At 42.1% G+C, this 24,043-nt stretch overlaps 2 protein-coding genes across 2 annotated transcripts; both read right to left on the reverse strand.

Moving 5' to 3' along the window:
• Positions 1 to 13,652: 13,652 nt before the first annotated feature.
• Positions 13,653 to 15,867, reverse strand: LOC116296192 (transmembrane protein 183A-like). The gene has a single exon (XM_031704177.2). It carries the CDS (start codon positions 14,437 to 14,439, stop codon positions 13,690 to 13,692), a length of 750 nt encoding a protein of 249 aa, XP_031560037.2. The 5' UTR covers positions 14,440 to 15,867; the 3' UTR covers positions 13,653 to 13,689.
• A 156-nt stretch (positions 15,868 to 16,023) lies between these two features.
• Positions 16,024 to 23,176, reverse strand: LOC148911093 (uncharacterized). Its single transcript, XM_089030402.1, has 2 exons — positions 23,032 to 23,176; positions 16,024 to 16,183 (listed from the first exon to the last, which is right to left on the reverse strand). Exons 1-2 carry the CDS (start codon positions 23,108 to 23,110, stop codon positions 16,056 to 16,058), a joined length of 207 nt encoding a protein of 68 aa, XP_088886528.1. The 5' UTR covers positions 23,111 to 23,176; the 3' UTR covers positions 16,024 to 16,055.
• Between the last annotated feature and the right edge of the window lie 867 nt (positions 23,177 to 24,043).

Raw genomic sequence — 24,043 nt, forward strand, 5'->3', positions numbered from 1 at the left:
ATTAAATCTTTCAACAATGCTCTGACCCCTGTGGTACTCTGCTTCAGCTCTCCTAATTTTAGTGTCGTGGTCTTTCAGGGTTTTGGTAACCACGCCCATGAACTCCGTCCCCGCATCCACTTGCAGCAGCTTAGGCCATTTCAAAACGCGCTTATAAATCCTACCTAGGGCTTCTGCGACTTCCCCAGAATCCTTGCTGGTTATGGGTTCGGCGTCCTTGTATCTGCTTGCGATATCAACTACGGTCAAAGCGTACCTATAGGTCTTTCTTCTCACCTTGTCGTGCGGTAAGAAAAGCAAATCTGCCTGATGAACTTCATTGGGGGCATTTACGGTGAAGCTGGGCCTGGGAATGTACTTGGGCACGGGAAGATAAACTTGCCAGAGGGTTTGTTTTCTTAGCCAGTTCTTAGCCGTTTCTTCTGATACCCTGGCCGCGGTCGCGAGTTTCTTAATAGCTGATGCTCCTTTCCAATAGCCTTCAGGCCCATAGTAAATCCTTTTGAGTTTGTCCTCTGTTCGACCCATTATATGAATTCCAAAACAAGATTGATCTTACGTCCGTTGAAATCCACCGTCTCTCCGTCCACTTTAATGGTGATGTTTATGCTTTCTACCAAATTAGACAAGTCGTAGCTCAAAGAAATGGGGGTGTATTCTACCAGGTCAAATGGATTACCTTTGGGTAGAAACTTGGACATAAGAGAAGACTTTTTTCCATTGTTGTAACTATGAACCAAATCGCAATAGACTTCGTAAGAGGATGCGACTTTCCATTTCACAGGTATGGCTGTGTCGGTAATTGTCTTGCCCGAGGCACATAATAAAGATCCCAATGGGTCAGACTTTCCAAAAGTTACTGAATAGTTTGGCATATTATGTTTGAGGGTCATTTCGTGCGGCAATCCTGTGGTGAGCGTATAACCGTGTTTTGCTAATTCCTTAGCAAGGGTGATTGGTGTGTAATGTCCATCGGGCAGCAATACGCCTTGATAATTGCCGCCGCCTTTATGCTCAGTGACCAAGGCATTGACTAAATTATACCAAGAATTGTACAAAGAGCAACTAACCAACCGAACTTTATGGGCTTTAATGGGGGGATTCAGATAAGTGGTAAAGTCATTCTTGTCGCTTTCCAAAAAGACAATCATATATTTCAGGAAACACAGTTTCCTTCGTTAGAGCAGATACGCCAAAGCTACGCCCCCTGCCAGTCCTGCGACTCCTACAAAGACCAATTCATTGTCTTTTTGTTTCTTAGAAGGCTGGTAGTAATTCTTGAACTGAGGCTTTCTTAACCTAAAGTCGGGGTGTGCTTGCGCATAAAGTTTGAAGGCGTAGTCTGTGTTTTCGAAGTTCTTATCCGCCTGCATCTTGTCTTGGTAGTTCTTGTCCAACAAATCCCTGTAAGCTTGTCTTTTTTCATTCCAAGCTGCCACGTCCCGCTGATATTTCTCCAGCGCTAAATCATGCCTTTTCCTCTCAGCGGCTAAGTCTCCGCTTTTGTCGCCTCTAACTAATCTATCCAAATATTGACCGCCATAATTAGCTCCAGTGAATGCTAAAGCTGCGACGACTCCGCCTACGACCACGCTAGCCATTATATATTACGCCGTAGGCAGGTACTTTTCCTTTCGTAGGTAATCCTTTAGCATGATAGCCCCGCCTACGGCAGCGGTCATCTTAGCAAAATTAGCGAAGCTCTTGCTTGGGTCTTCAGTAAAGTCTTCTTTGAGCACTTTCTTACCTACCCAACCAATACCCGCAACGATGGAAGTAATAATAGCTGCTTCTTCAACAGTTTTCAACAACGCGGTCGACATTATATTACAAAGCGAGAAGGTTATTCCATTACGGGTATTTTGCTTCTAGGCTCCTGCACGGGTGCGCGATATGTTGCGGCCTCCCACTTTACTTTTGGCTTCGTAGCACGCCATTGTAAGTAGAGGCTGCCTGCTGCTATAGCAATTCCTATCGCGCCAATGACGTACCCAGGATTGATAAAGGATTCCTCTTCTTTCTCTTCTACCTTTTCCTCCTTTTTTGCCTTGTTCTTTTTATTCATCTCTGCGAGCTTCTTTCCGGCAGCGACTCTGCCTGGAGATTTAGCCTTGGTAATCTTGGTATCTTCTACGGGTGGTTGTTCTTCGGTGCCACTCATCTTATATCTAAGGACTTGAAGGACTTGACAAGTAACTTGATGACGACTTGACAATGACTTGATGACGACTTGACAATGACTTAAGGACGACTTGACTAAGTACTTGACAACGACTTAAGTAAGTACTTGAGGTGACTTAACTAAGTACTTAAGGATAACTTGACTAAGTACTTGAGGCGACTTGATCAGGTACCTCAGTAAGTGCTGCCTGGAAGACCTTTTCGACTTCTCTGTCCTTCTTGAAGTCCTTCCAAGACACCAGTACCTCCTTCAAGTCGACGTGCTGAGCTACGTGCAAAGCCACAGAGGCGACTGCCATTAACTTACCGCACTTCAAGGACAACCAGCCGCAGGTTATCTTAAGTTCTTGGGATATGACATAGTCCTCGCTTATGTCCTTCCGCAGTTGCTCCACGTCGTCTATGGGCAGCGCAAGTCCGAGAAGCTTGGTGGCAAGTCGGATAGCGGAGTCTGCTACGGCGTCCGTGGTCTTACTTGCAAGGGCAGCCTCATACCTCTTATGGAACTTTTTGACTTCCTCTTCTGACAACTTATTAACCTGCTCATGGGTAAGTTCCTTACCTATCATTTCTTTACACTTCCCCGAAGACACGAGGATGTTGAGTTGTTCCTTAAGGTTACTTTCGTCTAACTGTGTGGGGACTTCATCTAAGAGCTGCTCAATATCCATATACATTAGGAATCATAGATTCCAACCGTGTAGGGAAACCTCAAAGAGAAGATCATCTTGGAATGTTGGTGCGTCTTTAAATGCCGCATGTATTCGTGTAACTGTTCCTTGGATATCTCACCGCCGTAGTCGCTTAAGATGGTTTCCAGGTCACTCCGACTGGGCGTGTAGAAGACGACCAGGGAGCCTATGTTTTCCCTAAAGGGTTTAGAGATGCTGGTAAGCTGCTGGGAAAGCAACCAAACGCTGATATTGTCGTGTCTGCCGCTGAAAGCGAGCTTCACTAATTCGGAAGTGCGTCTTTTTACGTCGTCCCCACAGGCAATGTCGTCCAGTATGAGGAGTGTCTGTGTATTCTTGGGGAATTGTTTGTGCCAAAACTTCAAATGGCTGGATAACTCATTAGGGTCCAAAATATCCACAAAGAAGTCGTCATCTTTCACTCCTATGCCTTCCCAGGTGCGGTTATTCACGTAGGTGGGACAAAGCAGCACTATGTAGTCGAAACGGTATCTAAAGGGTCCTAATAGCTGCTCCACTACGAACTGCGTTTTGCCGCAGCCGGTGGGTCCTACGATCAGAACATTGCAGGGAATATGGTTCGGATCCATTATATATACGATGGACCCAGTGGACGCAGTAAGAAGGATTGCCGGCGACGCAAAAGATAAAAGAGACACCATAGAAATGCAAAGGGAGGAGATCGATCGGCTGCGGGAGTGCGTGCAGGAATTGTACGATGAAATGTGCGGTCTGAAGCGCGCGGAGAGGTTTGGTGCCTTGTTGACGATGGCCGGTTGGGCAAAAGAAAGCGTGCAGGACTTTATGCGATATCCGCTGTAGAGTCTTTTAAAAGACACTTCAGAACGTTGAGTATAAGGTTGTTAAATTGTTAAGGATGTCTGCGTGTGTCGTTTAAACAGCACTTCAGAATGTTGAGTATAAGGTTGTTAAATTGTTAAAGATATACTGCATGAGTCGTTTAAAAGATGTCTTAGAATGTTAAGTGTATGGTTATCATATTGTTAAAGATGTTACTTCTAAGAAAAAAAAGATACCTAAGAATGTTAAAGATAAGGTTGTTAAATTGTTAAAGATGTGCTGTTTTCATTAAGAATGGGATTTACACAAACCTTATTCTGAGACATCTCTTAAAATAGTAGTCTTAACAATTTAACAACCTTATCTTTAACATTCTAAGACATCTTTTAAATGACTCATGCGCGATATCCTATGTAAATTGTGTAAGTCATTTAAAAGACACCTAAGAATGTTAAAGATAAGGTTGTTATATTGTTAAAGATATATACGTGTGCTGTTTAAAAGACACTTCAGAATGTTAAAGATAAGGTTGTTATATTGTTAAAGATACTACTTTCCTTAAAGAAAGAAATAACCTTATTCTTAGGTATCTTCTTAAAAAAGTAATAGTCTTTAACAACCTTATACTTAACATTCTAAGACATCTTTTAAACGACTCATGCAGTATATCTTTAACAATTTAACAACCTTATACTTAACATTCTAAGACATCTTTTAAAGCAGCATACACACATCCTTAACAATATAACAACCTTATACTTAACATTCTAAGACATCTTTTAAACGACTCATATGTATATCTTTAACAATTTAACAACCTTATCTTTAACATTCTGAGACATCTTTTAAAGCAGCATACACACATCCTTAACAATATAACAACCTTATCTTTAACATTCTGAGACATCTTTTAAATGACTCATGCATATATCTTTAACAATTTAACAACCTTATCTTTAACATTCTAAGACATCTTTTAAACGCAGCTGTATGCTCCTGCAGACCTGTTTTAAAAGATACCTCAGAATGTTAACAATAAAGTTAAAAATACGTTATATTGTGGTTAAGGTACACTTAAGTATAAATGAACTGTTCAATGTGTAAAAAGGTGTTCAGCACCAAGCAAAGACTACAATACCACGTTCGTCGTGGCGTTTGCACAAAGAAACCAATTAGTAAAGTTTGTAAGGATTGTGGTAAAGAATTCAGCACCGTTCAAAAGATGCGACAACATCAAGACAAACGCATTTGTGGGCTTTGCAAGGGCTGTAATAAGGAATTCCCTAACACCTCCGAGCACCTGAAAAGGGGCGTCTGTGAACAAAGCAGACAGTGTAGTTTCTGTAATAAGATACTAAGCAGTCGTCAACGTTTACAGACGCATCGGAAAACACATGAAGTCAACTATCGATTTCTCTTTGGGAGCTACGACTTGGAAGCGTGGATTGCTACCAATGTGCGGATATGATGAGTCGCTGCCCGCATAAAGAGGATTACTTAAGGAATCGCATAGATTACCATAAGAAGATAGTCCGTACTTTCCCCTCTTTTGAACGCGCCGAAGGCGTTCCGTGGACTAAAAGGGAGTATTGGAGGCAAGAGTGCGACCGCTGTGGTTGCATCAGAGAAGAGGAACATATCTTCAACTGCCTCGACAAATAAACGTCCTTAACAATATAACAACCTTATACTCAACATTCTGAGACCCTTTTAGAATGGGGTTTGCGCAAATCCCATTCTTATTTTTCTTGTTGTTTGTTAAGTATCATCAAAACAACAAGAAAAATAAGGACCTCCTTTAAAGGTATATGCTAGCCTACTTTGTGGCATTTCTGGGAGGATTCCTAATCACCCTTTCAATATATGGACTGTATTACGTGCGAACCACCTGCCGACTGCATTACGCCCCCAAAACCGCGTAAAAAATACACCTGCCTTCATTGCGGCAAGGTATTCCTGGAAGGATCCTTCGTTGGTCATTGGTGCTCCGCGGATCCTAAAGCGCAGCGGACTTTAGCAGACGCTAGTCTCAAATCTATGAAATATCTTTAAGTGTGTTGCCAGAGTCTCCGAGGTTTTAAAGCCCTTACAACACCACCTGCAGGGAATTCGTAGGTGTTCAGCATACGCAGTGATCTCCCTGCAGATTTCGTCGTAGTCGCTGCTTATGAGCACCTTATAGCCGTTTTCTTCATACCTCTGTAAGAGTAGTTGCTGATCCTCAGATAACCTGCCGTTGCCTTTCGGGGTCTTTAGCTCTATGCAGAATCCACGGTAATGTGTGTGCGCATTCAAGATCATTAAGTCGGGCTGACCGCGTTGATATCCTTTCTGCCAGCACTTTATACGTTTGCCGTCTGAATCCTGCAGTTCACCTAGACCAGGGGCTATGAGCATTTTGGGATAGAATCTGCGGATGTAATCCACTACCTTTTTATGCAGGTCAAATTCGTTTTCTATTTTGAATACCAACTTGTTTGGACCGTCGAAGCGCTTGTCTATTGCATATTTACCCGTCTTACGCAGCGCGGGTAGGACTTCCTCAAAGACCCAATCACGAAACTCCACAGCTTTGGTTAGTTTGGAGCTAAATATCAGTTCGTACAAACCAGGTTCGGATATAAACACGGCATTTGGTTGCGTAGTAAAGGAGCGGTGATTCGCAGCCCCTTGTAGATCAACCCATCTTTTCTGGTATTTCTCAGACACGTGTGCTCTAATTGCATCTCTAGGGCGCTCATAGCCCAACGCCAAAGCCACCTCCTTCGCTTTGAAGTACAAAGTTTCGCCTTGCACTATGCATTGCAGTTTGGTGTCGTTGTTTTCAAATACGCGTAGCATTGTATATCTAAGAAATATTTTAACCTTAATATGCAACACTTTTAAGTTGGTTCATTTCTACGCTTAGCTGCGCATCAGACACCACGAAGATGTAGCAGTTTATCTTGTCGCTGTCGCCGGCACTGGTGTTTTTGGTGCGCTTGATCTCCAATGTTATGCCATCCTGCGTATTTACTAAACGTAAACCTTGACCATGTAGGTCTTCATCGTTGATGGTGCGCATATCGATCCACAGCGCATACTTATCCTTAAAGAATTCCTCAGGGTTAATTTGGTCGCCAAACTTACGCTTTGCCTCCCTGTAAATGTCTTCAGGCTTTATTCCCTGCGAGTAAACCTTGTTTGGAACGCCGTTGATGTTAATACCAACGTTAGTAATGTTGGGGTTGTGGAACGCTTCGGAGTCGCGCTTGCCGGCTTCGTAGGGTTTGGCAAACACCAGCATTAACCCCGTGAGACTTCTTCGGGGGAGGTTAATGCTTTGGTTGATAACCTCATCCGTCTTATCCAAGAAACTGAACGTCTTATACATCACTACGTGGTCGTAAAGGAATGCCTTTCCGGAGCTGTATTCTATGCCGGCGCTACGGGCCAGCTCTTCGCTGTATACCGTTTCGTACTGCAGCTCTAAGTTAGTGATAGAGTATGGGGTTGTTGTGGTAAGTGCGCTGCTTAGCCCACCAATGATGTTATTAGCATCTGCTAAAGTTACTTCAAACTGTAACTCGGATAACTGTCTTGGGTAATACACACCGTGATTCGTAATCACTTCAAAGTCCAGTGGTATGACGTACTTACTACCATAGGCTGTCTTTATTCGCTTTGCGTCTGCCACTGCGGTTTCTCCGCTGCTGTCAGTAGGTTGCGTTTTCGTAGGTGTGCGGACATTACGTAGAATGACACTACCAATTCCCTGCTCTATCCTTTGCGCGCGGTCAAAGGCTGTTAACCATAAGTCTTTGTACGTGGTGTACAGATCGTACCTATTTAAGTCCAGCAAGGATTCCCCGGCGAACTTTACGCGCATCTTAGAAACAATGTTGCGACCCACGTTGTTAACAATAATTCTTTCATCCGCAGTGCTGGGCTGCACCGCTAGGTCGAACCTTAGCGCCAAGGTACCAGGGACCAACACCAAATTATCCGTTAGACGGGGTACGCCTACGTACAAGGTTTCTCCTGGTTTTGCGCTGGATGGCGTGAATGTGACCCGGTGAAAGGTGCGTTCTGCCTTTAGTCCGCCAACCTGCTTAGGTAATACGTTGGGATTTAACTTTGAGCTTATCATATATAATGGAAGTAGAAGGAACGGATTTCGATCCCCTTACCGAAGAAGGTCAAGTCGACATTAATGACGACGAATTCGACGCATGAACTCAGGGCGCGGAAACCGACCCCCTAGTTTACGACGCAGCCCTAGAAAATAAGTTTGGTAGTAGATGGAAAAGCGTCAAAGCCGCCTTAAGAGACATGTGGAGAACTAAGAAGCCTAATGAACCCGCCCCTGAGTACTTGGAAATGGGAAACGTGGAGCAGCCGGAGGCAGCCGCGCGGGAAACCGTAGAGTGGGCAACGCAAGAGCTAAATGAGCTTTATCCCCACCTTGACGACGACGAGATAAGGCTCACGGAAAAAGGAAACAAAGTCCTCATAAGCGTTAAAGACATGAGGTCTCCCGACAAAGACCGCTGGACAAAACCACAGACCCTCTTCGACGAAAATGGCGCAGTTAAGGTTAACGTGGAAAGGTTAAGGGGCTTTCAAGCGGCCACCCGAAGCATGTTAGATAGGTTGGAAGCCCTAACCGAAAGGATTGCGCTAGAAAAACGCGCTATCGAACTGCAAGAAACGTTAAAAGAAAGGGAAAAAGAATACGCAAAGCAAACTCAGCTAATCGTCGATGCTGAAAAGAAGTTTGGTAACGAAAGAATGGTAGAAATGAGGAACCAGTTGGATAAAGCTTTGCGCGAAAGGGATAAAGCACAAAGAGACTTGGAGGAGGCTAAAGGCTCTGGCGCCTCAGTGGAAGCGCTGCGAGAAACGCTGGAAGAAAGGGAGGAGGAATACATGAAGCAAAACCAACGGCTTGCCGACGCACATAGGAGGGAAGTCGAATTTAAAAATCAAGAAATAGGCTGAGTTGGTAGACCAAAGAACCCAAATTCGACGTGAAAGAAATCAAACTCAAAGGGCTCTTAACCTCGCCCTGCAAGAGTTAGACTTAATTAGAGACGATACCGAAAACCTACAAACCACCATAGCTGGCTCTTTGGTGGAAAGGCGGCGGTTAATGGCTGAAATCAATACTAAGGAGGAACAAATCCGGCAAAGAGATCAGGCCATCGAAGACCTGGAGGGGCAAATAGAGCGGCAGCAAGAAGTAATCGAGGACCAAACTCGTACCGAGGAAGAAAGGGAAGCAGCTCAAAAGGAAGTAGAGGCCCTCGAGGTACGCCTTGCAGAATTGCGGGCTCAAAAGGAAAACCTGGAAAAGGAGTTGGGGCTTACCACCAAGGAAAAAATAAAAAGAGCTCTGGTGAAGTATGGTATTCCGCTGGCGTTTGCGGTTGCTATTTCAAGCGTAGTAGGAGTTATCCTATCCACACTTAAGGCCACAGGCGTGGGCGTAAAGAAATTAGGCAATGGGCTGACGGACTTGGGAAAAAAGATGGCAGCCGGTCTTCCTGGGCTGCTGGGTAGCGTTTTAAGCCTGACACTGAAGACCGGCGGCGAACTGTTAAAGTTCGTGGGGAATAACATTTGGATCTTGGTTGTCGCTATTGGGGTGGTACTCCTGAAGAAGATGAAGGGCTAATCTTATCCTTGTATGTTACTGGTGGCTTATCGTCGTCGGGCGCCCGAGGTGTTCTCGACTGGGGATAAGTAAAGATAGTATTCGCACCACCTTGATAATGCGGAACTAACGGTAATACGCTCATAGTGCTAATGGTCTTATGATTCCAAACAGCGTTCACCACGTCGCCCTTAAACGTCGCGGCATTAAATACAACAAAGCCTTTATACTTATCACCTCCTGCGGTGTCGCTGGGGCGAAGTTGAAGCTTCGCGTATTGACAATTAACTATCATATGAAAAGCCACCGGCGACTGATTTTCCCTACTACTACTTGAAGCCTCGTACGTAAAGTGTGATGAGTGCCTGTTATTTACTTTTTTTCTATATGGAAATAGTGGAGTGTTGTTCTCATCTACTATCCTAAACCCAAGATTACAGCTATTACGTAGGTTAACGTTAAGGGTACACATTACCAATCCTAAACCCCCAACCTTTACCCAAATTCCGGTATCAAACCACTCATCCCCTTGGTAATAAATCTCCCCTAAATAGTAATGAAAGCCTTCTTCCTTCGCGTGTGGGTTCATATATCTAGAGACTCATTACCGTAAGGGTGCTAATGGTAGCGTGATTATAAGCTGTATCCCTTTGATTTTCTATGCTATTTACCGTAACCTTTCCCGTATCGTCTACTCTTATCTGTAGCTTTACCTTCCCATGGCAATCGGCGACCATGTGGAAAGTCCAAACCGATAGATTTTCGGCGCTGGTTGGGTTGGGCTCTACGGAGAAATGCGCAGGCTCCCTGTTGTTTGTCTTCGCACGCATAGGCTGCAGTACGCCATTCTCATCCAGGAACCTAAAGCCCACGTTGGCATGGCTGCTCGTACCAATGCAAATACTACAAAGGATTAACTTCTTTCCTGAGTAATTCAAATTCACGGACATGCCCGTGACATCAACCCAAGATGCCTGGTTGTATTTTTTCTCGCCTGTGTAAGTCGTATAGACACAATCTACTCCAGCTACGTAGGGGTTGTTCATCGCCATATATAATAGCTCAAACCAATGCTTGCAGCTGCTAAGCCGGCCTTTAGTAAGTTATGGTCATATTCCTCCTCTTTTTTAGGCGCTCGGTATGGTTCTTTCTTAGGCGCTCGGTATGGTTCTTTTTTAGGTGGTTGGTACACTTTTTTAGGCTGTTCGACTAAGTGCCTCCTAATGGTGTCAGAGTTCACGTCGTTCACCCCAAACTTCATATCCTTAGTAGCTCGTTGAAGTTTGTTGTTGTATCCTACTACAGAGCCAGTATTTATAGATAAATTACTAGGCATTAACCAACAACCCGGGGCTACTGCATAGTCCAACCTTGCCTTAGAATTTTGTATAGCTAGTTGGTAACGCTGTACGCCCTTGCTAATGTCGCCCTCCAAGATTGAACTTTCGAATAAAATCAAGGCTTCGGCTCGCGTCTCTTCTGCGGCGCCGGTATTCTCCACTATGCTTGATCGGGTATTTACCTGAGCTCCAAGGATAGAATACACGTAAGCTTCTATGCTGCGGTTTAAACGGGCAAGGCCGGCTTTGGTTAACCCTTTACCTTCTGGGGGTATAAAGTTAAAGTATTGCTTCGTTTGCTCGTCGTTGGTAATCTTAATAATCAGTGGATTGGCCCCTGCATACTTACCACCCTCGTCTTTGAACAGAGGTCCGTCTCTGACTTCCTTAGTGGTCTTGGCATTTGGTTCGAAGAAGGTGCTACTGTCGTGAGTTTCTTTATGATACCCAGTGTTCCATCGTAGATTCAATGCATGAACTTCCTTATCGCTTAGCTCGTGTCCACCAATCCCCCAATAAGCCCAAATATGTCCCAAACCATTGTTAGCGCCCGTAGTGCATCGGAAATCCTTCCCTACAACTCCAAACTCCTTACAAAGTCTATCATAAGCCGGCACGCTGTATTTGTTATCTCTTGGATAAAACGCGGCATCTCCCGGCAGCGCAATAACACCCATTTCATGTAGTATTCTTCGAACGGTAAAGTGAAAATGAAACATAAATATCGACTCCTTCATCAAGTTTGCACTTACACCACAGCCGCTAGTGGCACACCAAACTGCAAAGTTCAACTGCTGCGGCCAATAACGCATGTTAGGACCACTTAACCATTCATGAGATTCCTTAGCGGTGGTATGATTAATGGGCACGTTTTTGAAGATATCTCGCACCTTTAACGGAAAGGAATGGTTGTTAGAGATCCGCATGTTCAACGTTAGGTCCAGGCTTGGATGTTTATCGAATGACACCGCGGGTATTGTATAAGTACTGGTACCCAGCAATAATTCCTTTGACCAACCTTGTACGGGTTTAGGCTTAGGCGTTACCGTGGGATGCTGCACAGATACCGTAGGCGTGGAATGCTGCAGCTGATTGTCTATTTGCCCCACCAGCGTAGGTTTCAAGTCCGCATTGCTGTACATTCTGGAGCCGTTATAGTAAATACCGTCGGGTCTTCTTTCAAACTTACTAGGGTCTGCATGTGGAAACATCTTCCTAAAGGCCCTCCAGTTCCAATAATCCCTGTTGTCATGATGCGGCTGCTCCTCTACGTTATTCCCAAAGGCGTCGTACATTAGTATATATAATGGATGTTATACCATCAGCACCTCCACTTTATCCTGATTTACCTAGGGAGGGACCTAACGAATTAAACGCCGAGAACTTCCGCTTGAATAAGGCAAATCTAATCCTGGCTTACTTAGAGGGGCAGACAAAACACTATGAGGAGGTCAGGAAAAAGTATGCTAGAGCGCGAAGCATACTACATAAAATCGCGATAACTTCCGGCTCCATGTCCGTGGCTCTTACAGGCACCGGCGTTGCTACCTCACTCACCGGACCTGGAATAGTCGTTGGCGTTCCTTTGGCCAGCGTTGGAGCCGTCTGCGGCATCGTTTCCGCTGTTACGACAGGTATTATGAAGCAATTGTCCGGTAAGATATCCAAGCACGACACACACATAGCCCTAGCAAGAGCAAAGGCTAACACCATCGCCGACTTAGTCTCCCAAGCTCTGCGGGACCGTAAAATCGACAACGTGGAGTTTTCTTTGATCCTCGCGGAGGAAAAGAAATACGGCGAATTAAAGTCGGGCAATAAAAAAACCATCGTAAAAGATCTTTCCGAGGAATCTCGCAAAAAGATCTACCAGGAGGCAAAAGAGGAGCTACAAAGAAAACTCACTCAGTAGACATTTGCTTTGAAAAAAGCGTAGGTGGATTTCGGCTGCACATTTCATCTTCTCGGAATCCATTCTAACAGCGGGTGGTTGGGGTCCATTTGCTGGAATATTTCATAGATTACATCAGGGTAATAGGGAATATCCTTATCCAGCCGACAGAATAACCACTCGGCCCTTTGCATATCTGGGACATGAGGAATACGCCTACCGGTAATTTCAGACAAAAGATAGGGAATAGCTTTGTAATATTTCCCTAGCTTTAATTTTTTCAACGCTTTCCGTAGACTTTGCGGGGTTGGCTCTTCTAAGTGGTCTATGATTTTCTTCCTTACCTCATCGTCTAAATATACCGGCCGAAGACCTTGGATATGACTCATCCAGTCTCGGAAGTATTTTATTCTTTTGTATGGGGTCTTCGTACGACCTCCATTGGCGTAATATTGCTCTTTGGTAGCATTTGGTACGGCATTACGAATATTTTTACCACACTCGTAACACTGTGCTGACGTGTCGTCTTCTATTTGCATTTTTTTACCACAACACCAGAAACCCCGAGGCTTGGGTATGTTAACTTTGAATCTTAGGCAAATTATACAGAAATCATTGGTGAACTTTTTACATTCATGCATCGTATATCCAACAAATATCTTAACCTCCGTTTGCGATTCCCAACACAGCAGCAGTAAGGACTTATCGCGCGGCTGCCGACGGATCGCGCAAGACCCCCTGCAGGGCCTTTAACCTACCTCCGAAACCCCAGGGGGGGCTGGGGTTTTTCGATATGTCATTTTTTCAAATGCCGGCGCTCCGCGAGTCCCCCTTACTGCTGCTTGGCAACATAAATTGCTTTTTTGACCCCACTTTAAAATGATTATCCTTTTGGGTATAATAGGAGCACAAGTTTTACCCAAACACATTTAATTACATAATCATCAATTTATTAGTTATTCTAGGAAAGGAGAGGAGAGGAGAGGAGAGGAGAGGAGAGGAGAGAGTTGAGGGGTGTAATGACTATTAACCCGGCAAATAGAGCAATTAAAGTCTTGTGTTGTTTTCTTTCATCATTTATATTTCACTATATGCAATTTTTAACAGCTTTCTCATATCCTGGCTGTACGTTAGATAACTTATGATTAATCACGTCGGATAAAGCGGATGCCACCATTTGAGCACGCGCACATCTTGAACAGGATCCAAAATTACTTGATATCCACTCTCTGGCCGATATCGTTTGTCTTTCCGATGGCTATGAAACATAAGTTTGACACGACAATGCTTCATACCTTGGCTAACGCCCACTAATGCTTCAGTCAAAACCATTCCAATGACAGGTTGAAAAGATATAAAATTAAGACAACTTACAGCAAGTACAGTAAAACCTTCGTTAGGATTATCCCGAACAAAATCAACTGTATTGAACCATTTTTTACTAAAACGTCTCGGATTTGTGTGTGAACTTTTTGTTTTCTCACTAGAAAGTTTGAAATAAAACATCCATATCTTAGTGTCTTTTTTTATTTTTTGATGAAACCAGACTGATGAGCACCAATAAAACAGTAAGGCATCCATACAAGAGCTGTCTCCTGTTACGGTTACGAGTCTACTTTTCAACTCCCCATACTGGTGAAATAGTGCCTGAACCACACGTGTTCGTAGCCCTGTGCCACAGTCGATTCGACTTGGCTGTAAATGTTCTGGAAGTTTCTCTGGTTCACAGACATAAATATTGTACAGGCGGAGCCAGAATGCAGAGAATGTAACAGCCTGAAAAGCTCCTTTACATACGAGAGAGAATCGTAAGACATCTTCTGGACGAATGAATTTTGACAACAAGCACCAGAGATCAAGAGGATAAACATATTCACCACTAAAAGACTTAGACTTCATAACTTTTTTTCGCTTTACCTTTTTTTTCTTTTCATCATTGTATTCCTGTTCTTTTGTATCTTCATTTATACTTTCAAGTTTTTCATCTGCAGAATCATTCGTTTCTTCATTCGAGGTGGAGTTTGGGTCAAGTTCTAAATCATCCCTCTCATACCATAACAAATCGTCCTGTTTTTCTCTCAGCGATTCATATTCTTGAGTAAATAAAAATTGAGAAATCTATTTACATATTTTTGGTAATATACACTATATTCATATTTCTGGAAGATGGGGGAGACTGGTAATGATAAACATGGAAAGGAGGCCAGTTGTCATTAGTACTGCATATCTCTGTTTTCTAATGGATAATTTGAATATTCAAATTCAGGGACAATTTTTTTTCACTTTATATGCAGACATCCCATTTTTTTAACTGAACTTCTGATTGTAATGTAACATTAGCGTCAACCAATCAATCTGTATGTGTACAAAATTTGAATTTGATATTAATAATATAATTATAATATAATTTATTTATATAGCGCTCATCTCCAAAATTGTCCAAGGCGCTTCACAAAAAATTACAATAGAATATTTACAATAGTTACAAAATGCTTACCTATTGATTATGAATAAAATGTAAATATTTAAAAGATAAAACTAATTAATAATTGCAATATATAAAACAAATCTAAGTCACGTAGTCTTTAAATATACTCCTTATTATTAAGAAAAAGAGAAAATAAATGTGTCTACGCTTGAATTCAGGAGCTGTGGAACGTGTAGGCATAGAGAAACTATTTGCATTAACGACAGGTGTAATCTCCCGAGAGTATTGGTGATGAATAGTAATCCTCACTGGAATCGTCTGTTTATCATCATGACAAGACACAAAAGTTAAATTGTTGAAATTAGCAAAACGAAAGTTCAAGTCTGTTCTTGAATAATAATTAGATTAATCATTAGAAATCCGCGTAGGAATCACTGAGACTGAAGAAACCAGCTCTCTTCCAGAACCACGTCGATTTCGTTGAATACTAAGGTTCTTGATAGATGTGTAAACCTCAGATGAAAGTCTTGGTAGCAGCTTGTGCTGGGAAATAAACTGGTTGATTGCCTTCATGTATGAAGAAGAATAACAATGGGAGTATCGATGATCCAGTACTGATGTAGGTATCACAGCAGAAGTTGTAGTAAAACATCCAAAATGACTCCAAGAATCCATAGGCTCGATGAACAACATAATAAACGTACAGGTGCCAGTAAAGAAACACAAATAAAACGATAAAATACTGTAAAAATGAACTATAAAATTGAGCAATTCGAAAGGCGTGCAACCACTCAGGTGCATCACATATCACTCTTATGTCCTCTTAATATTCTTATGGGAAGGGATGCATGTCATCGATAGTCCCTTTCACAGTTCCCTGCGCCATCTTGAAAGGTAGCCGTGCCTTTGCATTGAAGCGAGACAAATGGTAAGTTTGCAATGATAGAGACCTGTTTTTAAAACCTTGGACAATTATTCACATGTCTCTATCATTGCAAGCTCACCATTTGTCTTGCTTTGATGCAAAGGCACGGTTACCTTTCAAGATGGCACAGGGAACTGTGAAGGGGACTACTTGCATATTTTATTAAAACCTCGCCATCACACCCTTAGTATTTGCCTCACCTTTTGGTTGGGGTTTTACCAAAGCTTTAGTTATTTTCTTGGACATTCGCTTCGGTTCAGGAGCATCAGCAAAATCATTTATTGACAAATCTAAATTAAATAAATATTATATTTCAAAATACAAACACAAATAGTGTTTTATTTGTGAATCATTTAATAGCACCTTGAGATATAATTATCCTGGCCTTATAATAAAGACCATAAAGAGAGTGGAATGAGTAATAAAGGTAATTAAGGGAATCTGAAGCTAAACAGACACTATGGACCACAGTGCCATTTTTGCCACTGCATAAGCTTACTCGTTACACTCTCTTTACAGTCTTGATTAAAATTTATGAGAATATAGGATAAATGACCTCAGACCCTGGTAACACTCTCTTTACAATCTTATTATAATTTCCATATAATTCTTGTACAATGTGACTTCGGACTGTGTCACATAGATGACACAAAAATGGACCGGTAAGACTATAGATAGACATTTTAAACTTCTTATGCAAATTGCCCATTTCAGATCAAATGACATTCCCTTGAAAATCGTTCTTTTATGACGAACATGTTAAATATTTACACAGGAAAGAATCAACTCCCAAGAGTGGCATCACATGGTCTGAAATGTGAACAGCAAACAATGAAACTAAAAAGATCTATTGTTTCGTTATGCGCGAAAAGCATGAATTTAATAGATTCCTTTCTGCACGCACGCACGAGTAGCTTGCCTCGGATTAAGTCGCATTTGTATATAAGTAAGTGACGCTAATTTAAATTCAGTTCGTCGAGTTTCAGAGCAAGCTACCGGGTAAGTCAGATCGCTTAAACTTTATATATATTTTTCTACACAAGTAACGCTTTATTTTGCTTCGCATTTTTTAGATTTCGAACCAACTCGTATATAACTCGCGAAGAGAATTAGTTCTGAAACCGTAGCTTGTAACATTTCGTCAATAAACGAAACATTCGAAATCCGAGCTCACCAAGACGACTGGAACATGGCCGATGACGTTAAGAACCAAAGACGAGCAGCTAAAGGCAAGTTTACCAGAAAATTAAACGAAGTAAAGAAGGCTATCGACGAAGATTGTGGAGTAGAAATAGTCAAGAGAAATTACGACGAATTGGTTGAAACCTGGAAGACCGTTGAGTTAAAGCACGATGTTTATACCACATTCCTGACTGATGAAGAGGTAGAAGCCGGTGACACATGGATTCTGGAATTGCAAGATTTGTTCAGCGACGCTATGAAACGCCAGAATCAATACGAGAAGAAGAAAACGTCTACCGATAATGAAGCCAAGGAACAAGAAGAAAAGAAGCAAGCGGTTCTTAGAGAAGAAGAGAAATTTCAACGAATGTTAGATCAAGCGTATGTGAGAAGGAGTAGTGCCAAAGCAGTCTTTGGACAAGCTATAAATATTGTGAAATATTCGTCGCTTGCAGCCCTCAAGGTAGCCAAGAAAGAATTAGATGAAGCCTTTGCCGACTGCAAGAAAGCAAACAACGAGTATCTCAGCCTGCTACCCAGAGAAAGTGCCACTCTAGAAATCACGTGGATAGTCGCTATACAGAATATGTACAGTCAAGCTGCTGAGGAAGTTGAAACAAAGTTGACAGAAGAACTAAATATTCAGGAGACAGCAAAGATGAATAATCTACGGTTGGAAAAAATAAAGATGCCGAGATTCGAAGGAGAATTAAGAGAATATCCGAGATTTAAAGCAGATTTCCAGAAACAAATTATGACAAGTTTATCAACAGAAACCGCTCCATATACGCTAAGATCCTGTCTTGGCAAAGAACCTTTGGGCGTGGTTAAAAGCGTGGATGATGACATCCACCAAATATGGAAACGCCTAGACGAGAAATATGGTGACCCATCGAAAATCGCTGATGCTATCATAGATACCATACGCAAGGTAAGACCGATAAGAGATGGAGAGAGTAAGCGATTGATCGAATTTATTGATGTCGTGGAAGATGGCTTCAGAGACCTTAAGAGACTTGACCTTGAAGTCGAAATGACAACTACTAGTTCTGTTAGTATAATCGAGAAAAAACTGCCTGCCAGTGTGAGAAAAGAATGGGCTAAGATGGTGACGGATGATGACAGTAAAGTTGAAAGAGTTAACAAGTTCCCTAGTTTGTTGCAGTTTTTACTAAGCCAGAAGAGAGCGATAGAATACGACGCAGCTGAATTACGTACAAGCAACACTTCATACAAATCAGCAGCCCATCATGTAGTAGCTAAAGAACAAGATACTCGCCAACCAGGAGAGAGACAACAGCGTTATTCTGATGGAAAGATTTCCCAGAAGTGCTTGTTACATGACAACGCGGATCACTGGACAGATGAATGTCGTATTTACTTATCTAAGCCGTACAGCGAGAAGAAAGATCTAATAAAGACGAAAAAAGCATGCTGGTCATGTCTTAAGCCAGGACACTTGTTCCGAGACTGCAAGAGAAAAAAGAACTGTGGAGAAAGTGGTTGTACCAGACGACATCACAAGACACTTCACAATCCTGAAGAAAGTCAGAACAGTACTGAGGAACCTGTAAGTAACCAACACAGCAAAACACAAGATGAAGAGACACCAAAAGGTAAACGTGCCACGTCCTGTGACAGCTTAGCAGAAGAAACTTGCCTCCTACTTTTTCAAAAAATTCCAACACCTAAAGGAGACGTAAATGTCATGTGGGACAGTGGAGCATCATTATGTTTCATTACCAACGCCAAAGCTGAAGAACAAAGATTGCCAAGCAAGAACGCGCAATTGACTATCATCAAAGTTGGGGGTAAGACGGAGACGATCGACTCTAAAAGGTACAAACTTCATCTGATAGACAAGCAAAGATGTGTGGTAGAGATAGATGCATTCGGGATAGACAGAATCACATCGGACATCCATAGCATCGACGTCGAAGGAGCAGTACATTTATTCAAAGATATCAAGAGAGATGACATAGCAAGGCCTGAAGGATCTGTAGATGTTCTAATTGGTTACGAGTATGCTGCATTTCATCCAGAACCAGAGCAAAAGGTGGAACATTTGATGTTACTGAAAAACAGATTTGGACGATGTCTTGGAGGTAGACACCCACTTCTCAAGGAAGTCAAAGAGACGCGTAGCCAACACGTACTTGGAGGAGTTCATCATGTTAGTCAGGTAAAGCCCAAAGTAGACTTAGAAGATTTCTACAAGATCGAGAATCTTGGGATCGAGTGTACTCCTCGTTGTGGCGGCTGTAAATGTGGAAAGTGCCCTCCTGGATCGAAGGACTATACGCTAAAAGAAGAACGAGAACTGAAGTTAATTGAACAAAACTTGAAATTCAACAATGAAGAAAACACATGGACCGCAGATTACCCTTGGATAAGAAATCCAGCTGAATTACCAGATAACAGGAAAGCAGCAATGGGATTGTTGATGTCTACAGAGAAAAGATTAGTCAAGAATCCAGAACATGCTAAAGTCTATCAAGAGCAAATAGATGATATGATAAACAGAAATGTCGCCAGAAAGCTCACTGCAGAAGAGATGAGACATTACAAAGGACCAGTCCACTACATCTCGCATCACGAGGTTCTTCGTCCAGATTCCAAGTCCACCCCTGTACGAATAGTATTTAACAGTAGCGCTAACTACATGGGTCATGTTTTGAATGAGTATTGGGCCAAGGGACCTGACCTGCTTAATAATTTGCTTGGAGTTCTCGTCAGATTTAGAGAAAATGAAACAGCAATTACTGGAGACATCAAGAAAATGTACCACACAGTCAAGATTGGCATCAAAGATCAGAACACTCATCGATTCTTGTGGAGAAATATGGAGAAGGATAGAGAACCCGACACCTACGTTATTCAGAGAGTATCGTTTGGAGACAAACCCGCTGGTACAATAGCTACTGTAGCCTTGAGAAAAACCGCAGAGATGTCATCAACAGAGTATCCTCAAGCAGCAAAGACCATCACAAGCAATACCTATATGGATGACATCATTGACAGCGTCAAAAGCAAGGAAGAGGCTAAATCTCTAACAACAGACATAGAGACTCTCTTGAGGAAAGGAGGATTTCAAGTCAAGTATTGGACGTTCTCACGTGAATCTAATCAAGGTGACGATAAACCGCTTTTACAAGACGAAAGAAATTCAAGTTCAGAGAAAGTTCTTGGTGTGGTATGGAGTCCCGTCAAAGACCAGTTCTACTTTAAAGTGCGTCTAAATTTCTCCCCGAAGAAGAAGAAGTTAAGAACAGAACCCGATTTGAGTGTCAAGCAGATTCCTGAAAGAGTTCCAGAGCCGTTGACAAAGAGAATGATTTTGTCACAAGTTAACGGGATCTATGATCCCCTGGGACTTGCTGGTCCGTTTACTGTGAAAGCAAAGATGCAGATGAGAAGGCTATGGCTGAATGATCCAAAACTTGATTGGGATGATCCTATTCCAGATATGTTCCAAAGTGAATGGTTGCAAATCTTCAAGCACCTTTTTGGTATGGAGAAAATATCGTTCAACAGATGTATCAAGCCAAGTAATGCTGTTGGTGATCCTTCCCTAGTCATTTTCAGCGATGGATCTCAAGAAGCTTATGGTGCATGTGCCTACGCCAGATGGGAAATGCCAGAAAATACGTTTGAGAGTAATCTAATCATGTCGAAGAATCGCCTGACCCCAGTAAAGAAGATGTCAATTGATAGAATTGAATTGTGTGGAGCAGTTCTAAACAAGCGTCTAAAGGTCTTCATAGAGAAAGAATCAAGATACAACTTTGTGAAATTCTACCATCTTGTGGATTCGCAAATTGTGCAAGCTATGGTCCAGAAAGAATCATACGGATTCAATACGTTCGCTGGCACGCGCATAGGTGAAATTCAAGAAAAGACAAATCCCTCTGATTGGTATTGGATTGACGGAGAACTGAACATCGCAGACTGGTTAACACGTGGCAAGAAACCTGATGAACTAGATGTTGACAGTGCCTGGCAAAAGGGACCAGAATTCTTGGAGTTACCAGTAAGTGAATGGCCAATAGCCCAGAAACCCACAAGCATAATTCTCCCAGAGACAGTTCAACCTGTTATGATGGCACAAAACATCCAATCAGATACGTTAGAAGTAAGAATCAACATCGAGCGATTCTCATCCTACATCAGATTGCTGAGAGTGACAGCAAGAGTACTGGCTATGTATCAAAAGGACGCAAGTCCAAAAAGCAAACCTAGTTTCAAGAATGCCACAAAACCTCTATCTTCTGAAGAGATCGAGAAAGCTGAACTGTTTTGGATAAGAAACGCACAAGTACAACTGAAACAGAACATGAACAACAAGAGCTCAAAACGCCTTTGTCCTACAACCAACAAGGATCATGGTATGATAACAGTTGGCGGACGAGTAGATAAATGGATGCAAATGAGCTACAATCAAAATGAAGTCATTCTCCTACCCTATGATCATCGTTTTTCTCGTCTTTATGTAACGTACGTACATAATCAAGGACATTATGGCGTCGCGACTACTGTTGCCAAAGTCAGAGCACGATTTTGGATTATTAATGCTCACAAGATGGCCAAGTCAATAAAGTTTCACTGCGTTACCTGCAAGAAATTGGAAAAGAAGACTGAGGAGCAAGTGATGAGCAAACTTCCAGTAGAAAGGTTAAAGCCTGCACCAGCCCACGAAGGAATGCAATGGAAATTTACTCCAGCTGATGCACCATGGTATAACGGTATATCAGAAGCTCTAATAAAGTCGGTCAAGAAAGCATTGACAGTTGCCATTGGAAACAACATTATGACATTTTCAGAGTTGCAGACAGTTTGTTATGAAGCTGCGAATTTGGTAAATGAAAGACCGATCGGAAGACTCCCAACACAACCAGATGATGGCAAGTACTTGTGTCCAAATGACCTTCTTTTAGGAAGATCGACCTCAAGAATTCCAAGTGGACCATTTAAAGAGACAGCCAATCCAAGATACCGCTTCGAATTTGTTCAAAGTATCGTGAATGCATTTTGGAAAAAATGGACTCAGAATTTCTTCCCAAGTCTGCTCGTTAGACAGAAGTGGCATACCGCCAGACGAGATGTCAAGGTTGGAGATATAGTGATGATACAAGACTCAAACTTGGTGAGAGGAAACTGGAAGCTTGGAAAGGTATCCAAGGCTGAATCAGATCAAGATGGAAAAGTTCGACGAGTGCAAGTACAGTACAAAGTACCCAAGCAAGGGGAGCCGCGGAAAACCTACCAAGGAAGAAACTACACCACTGTAGAGAGAGCAGTCCAAAAATTGGTAGTTCTGATTCCTGTAGAAGAAACTGAATAATGAAGAAAAGAAGGACACTAGAAAGACCTAGTTTGAACTTTAGATAAGAATTATTTATTGAATATGCATCTTGTTTAGTTAGAATTAAGTGTTTTTCCAAGAATTAAGGTTAAGATAAGATTCTTTATTTAGGCCGGGGGGGAGTGTTTCGTTATGCGCGAAAAGCATGAATTTAATAATAGATTCCTTTCTGCACGCACGCACGAGTAGCTTGCCTCGGATTAAGTCGCATTTGTATATAAGTAAGTGACGCTAATTTAAATTCAGTTCGTCGAGTTTCAGAGCAAGCTACCGGGTAAGTCAGATCGCTTAAACTTTATATATATTTTTCTACACAAGTAACGCTTTATTTTGCTTCGCATTTTTTAGATTTCGAACCAACTCGTATATAACTCGCGAAGAGAATTAGTTCTGAAACCGTAGCTTGTAACATTTCGTCAATAAACGAAACATCTATTATCTGCTCTATAGCATCCTTATATATGTCAAATACAAAATATCCCTAAAGGAAAGGATGGGAGGCTAGGAATGTTTGGGAAATGGAGAGAGAAATTTTCATTCACCAAGCAGCTTTCAATTAACCAAACACACCGCTCTCTCGCGTATTACACTTGCCTGGATGACTCGCAATGTCTTCACGTTTGTTTCGAGTTTTCTTTTTCTCTTGAGCTTTCTTATGCTTTTTCCTCGTCATTATCTATTTACTCTACAAGACTTTAGCTCTTTTTTTCTCTCTCTAGAAGTCTCTCCGAATATTTTGGTATTTATGCCAGGCGTTCCTCACTTCAATACAGGGAAGGATTGGAACTAGTTACCACAGGGATACCAAACCTATGCGCCATGTAAATTCCCGGTTGTGCTATTTTTAGTAACCGGATGCAGTTTAAATTTCGCCTTACCCTACTCACGTGTCTCATCAAATTTCGCACGCGTTACTTTTTTGATCACTAAAAATGAAATGGAAAGAGGGAACGCGCGCAAGGATGACGAAGTTTCCCTCTCTTATTTATGCTCTCTTGTCCTAGCCTATGTGGTGCACAAATCTCAATCCCATTCCCATTTTTGATCGTTTTTGTTTGTGAATCCATTCACAGTGTATAAAATACCCTTTTCCCAGACAAAAAAGCGAATTCTATCTCCCATTTTACCTCTACATGAACCTCTAGTTTGGTTTGTGTCATGAATAGATTTTCGGACCAACACTAAGAACGGCTGCAAAGGAGACTAGTTTCAACACGGCAGTTTCACTTATGTTCTAAAAATCCAGCCAAATCTATGCAAAAACAAAAAACAAAAAACAAAAAACAAAACAAAAAAAACAAAAAAAACAAAAAAAAAATCTCCAATAATCATTAAGAAGCCAAGCTATTATTATTTTTCAGTAGGCATAAATTTCAGGTCACCCATCCAGGTACTTATTTCGCAAACCGGACTTGACTCAGTACCTTGAATGACAACGATTTATCCACTGGGCCACGGTTCAAGGTAAATCAGCATAACAATGGACATGAAAACAATGCAATGAATAGACTAGACTTTTTAACATCTTTTTCTCAACCGATTCCGTGCGTGGCAGAGATGCAAGGGATTAGCCGATATTGTCTGGGGGCCGGCTGGTCTCTCCCCT

The sequence above is a fragment of the Actinia tenebrosa genome, unplaced genomic scaffold (assembly GCF_029948245.1).
Source record: "Actinia tenebrosa isolate PJP-AT-01 unplaced genomic scaffold, QUT_ActTen_1.0 PGA_scaffold15__27_contigs__length_11533743, whole genome shotgun sequence".
Lineage (NCBI taxonomy): Eukaryota > Metazoa > Cnidaria > Anthozoa > Actiniaria > Actiniidae > Actinia > Actinia tenebrosa.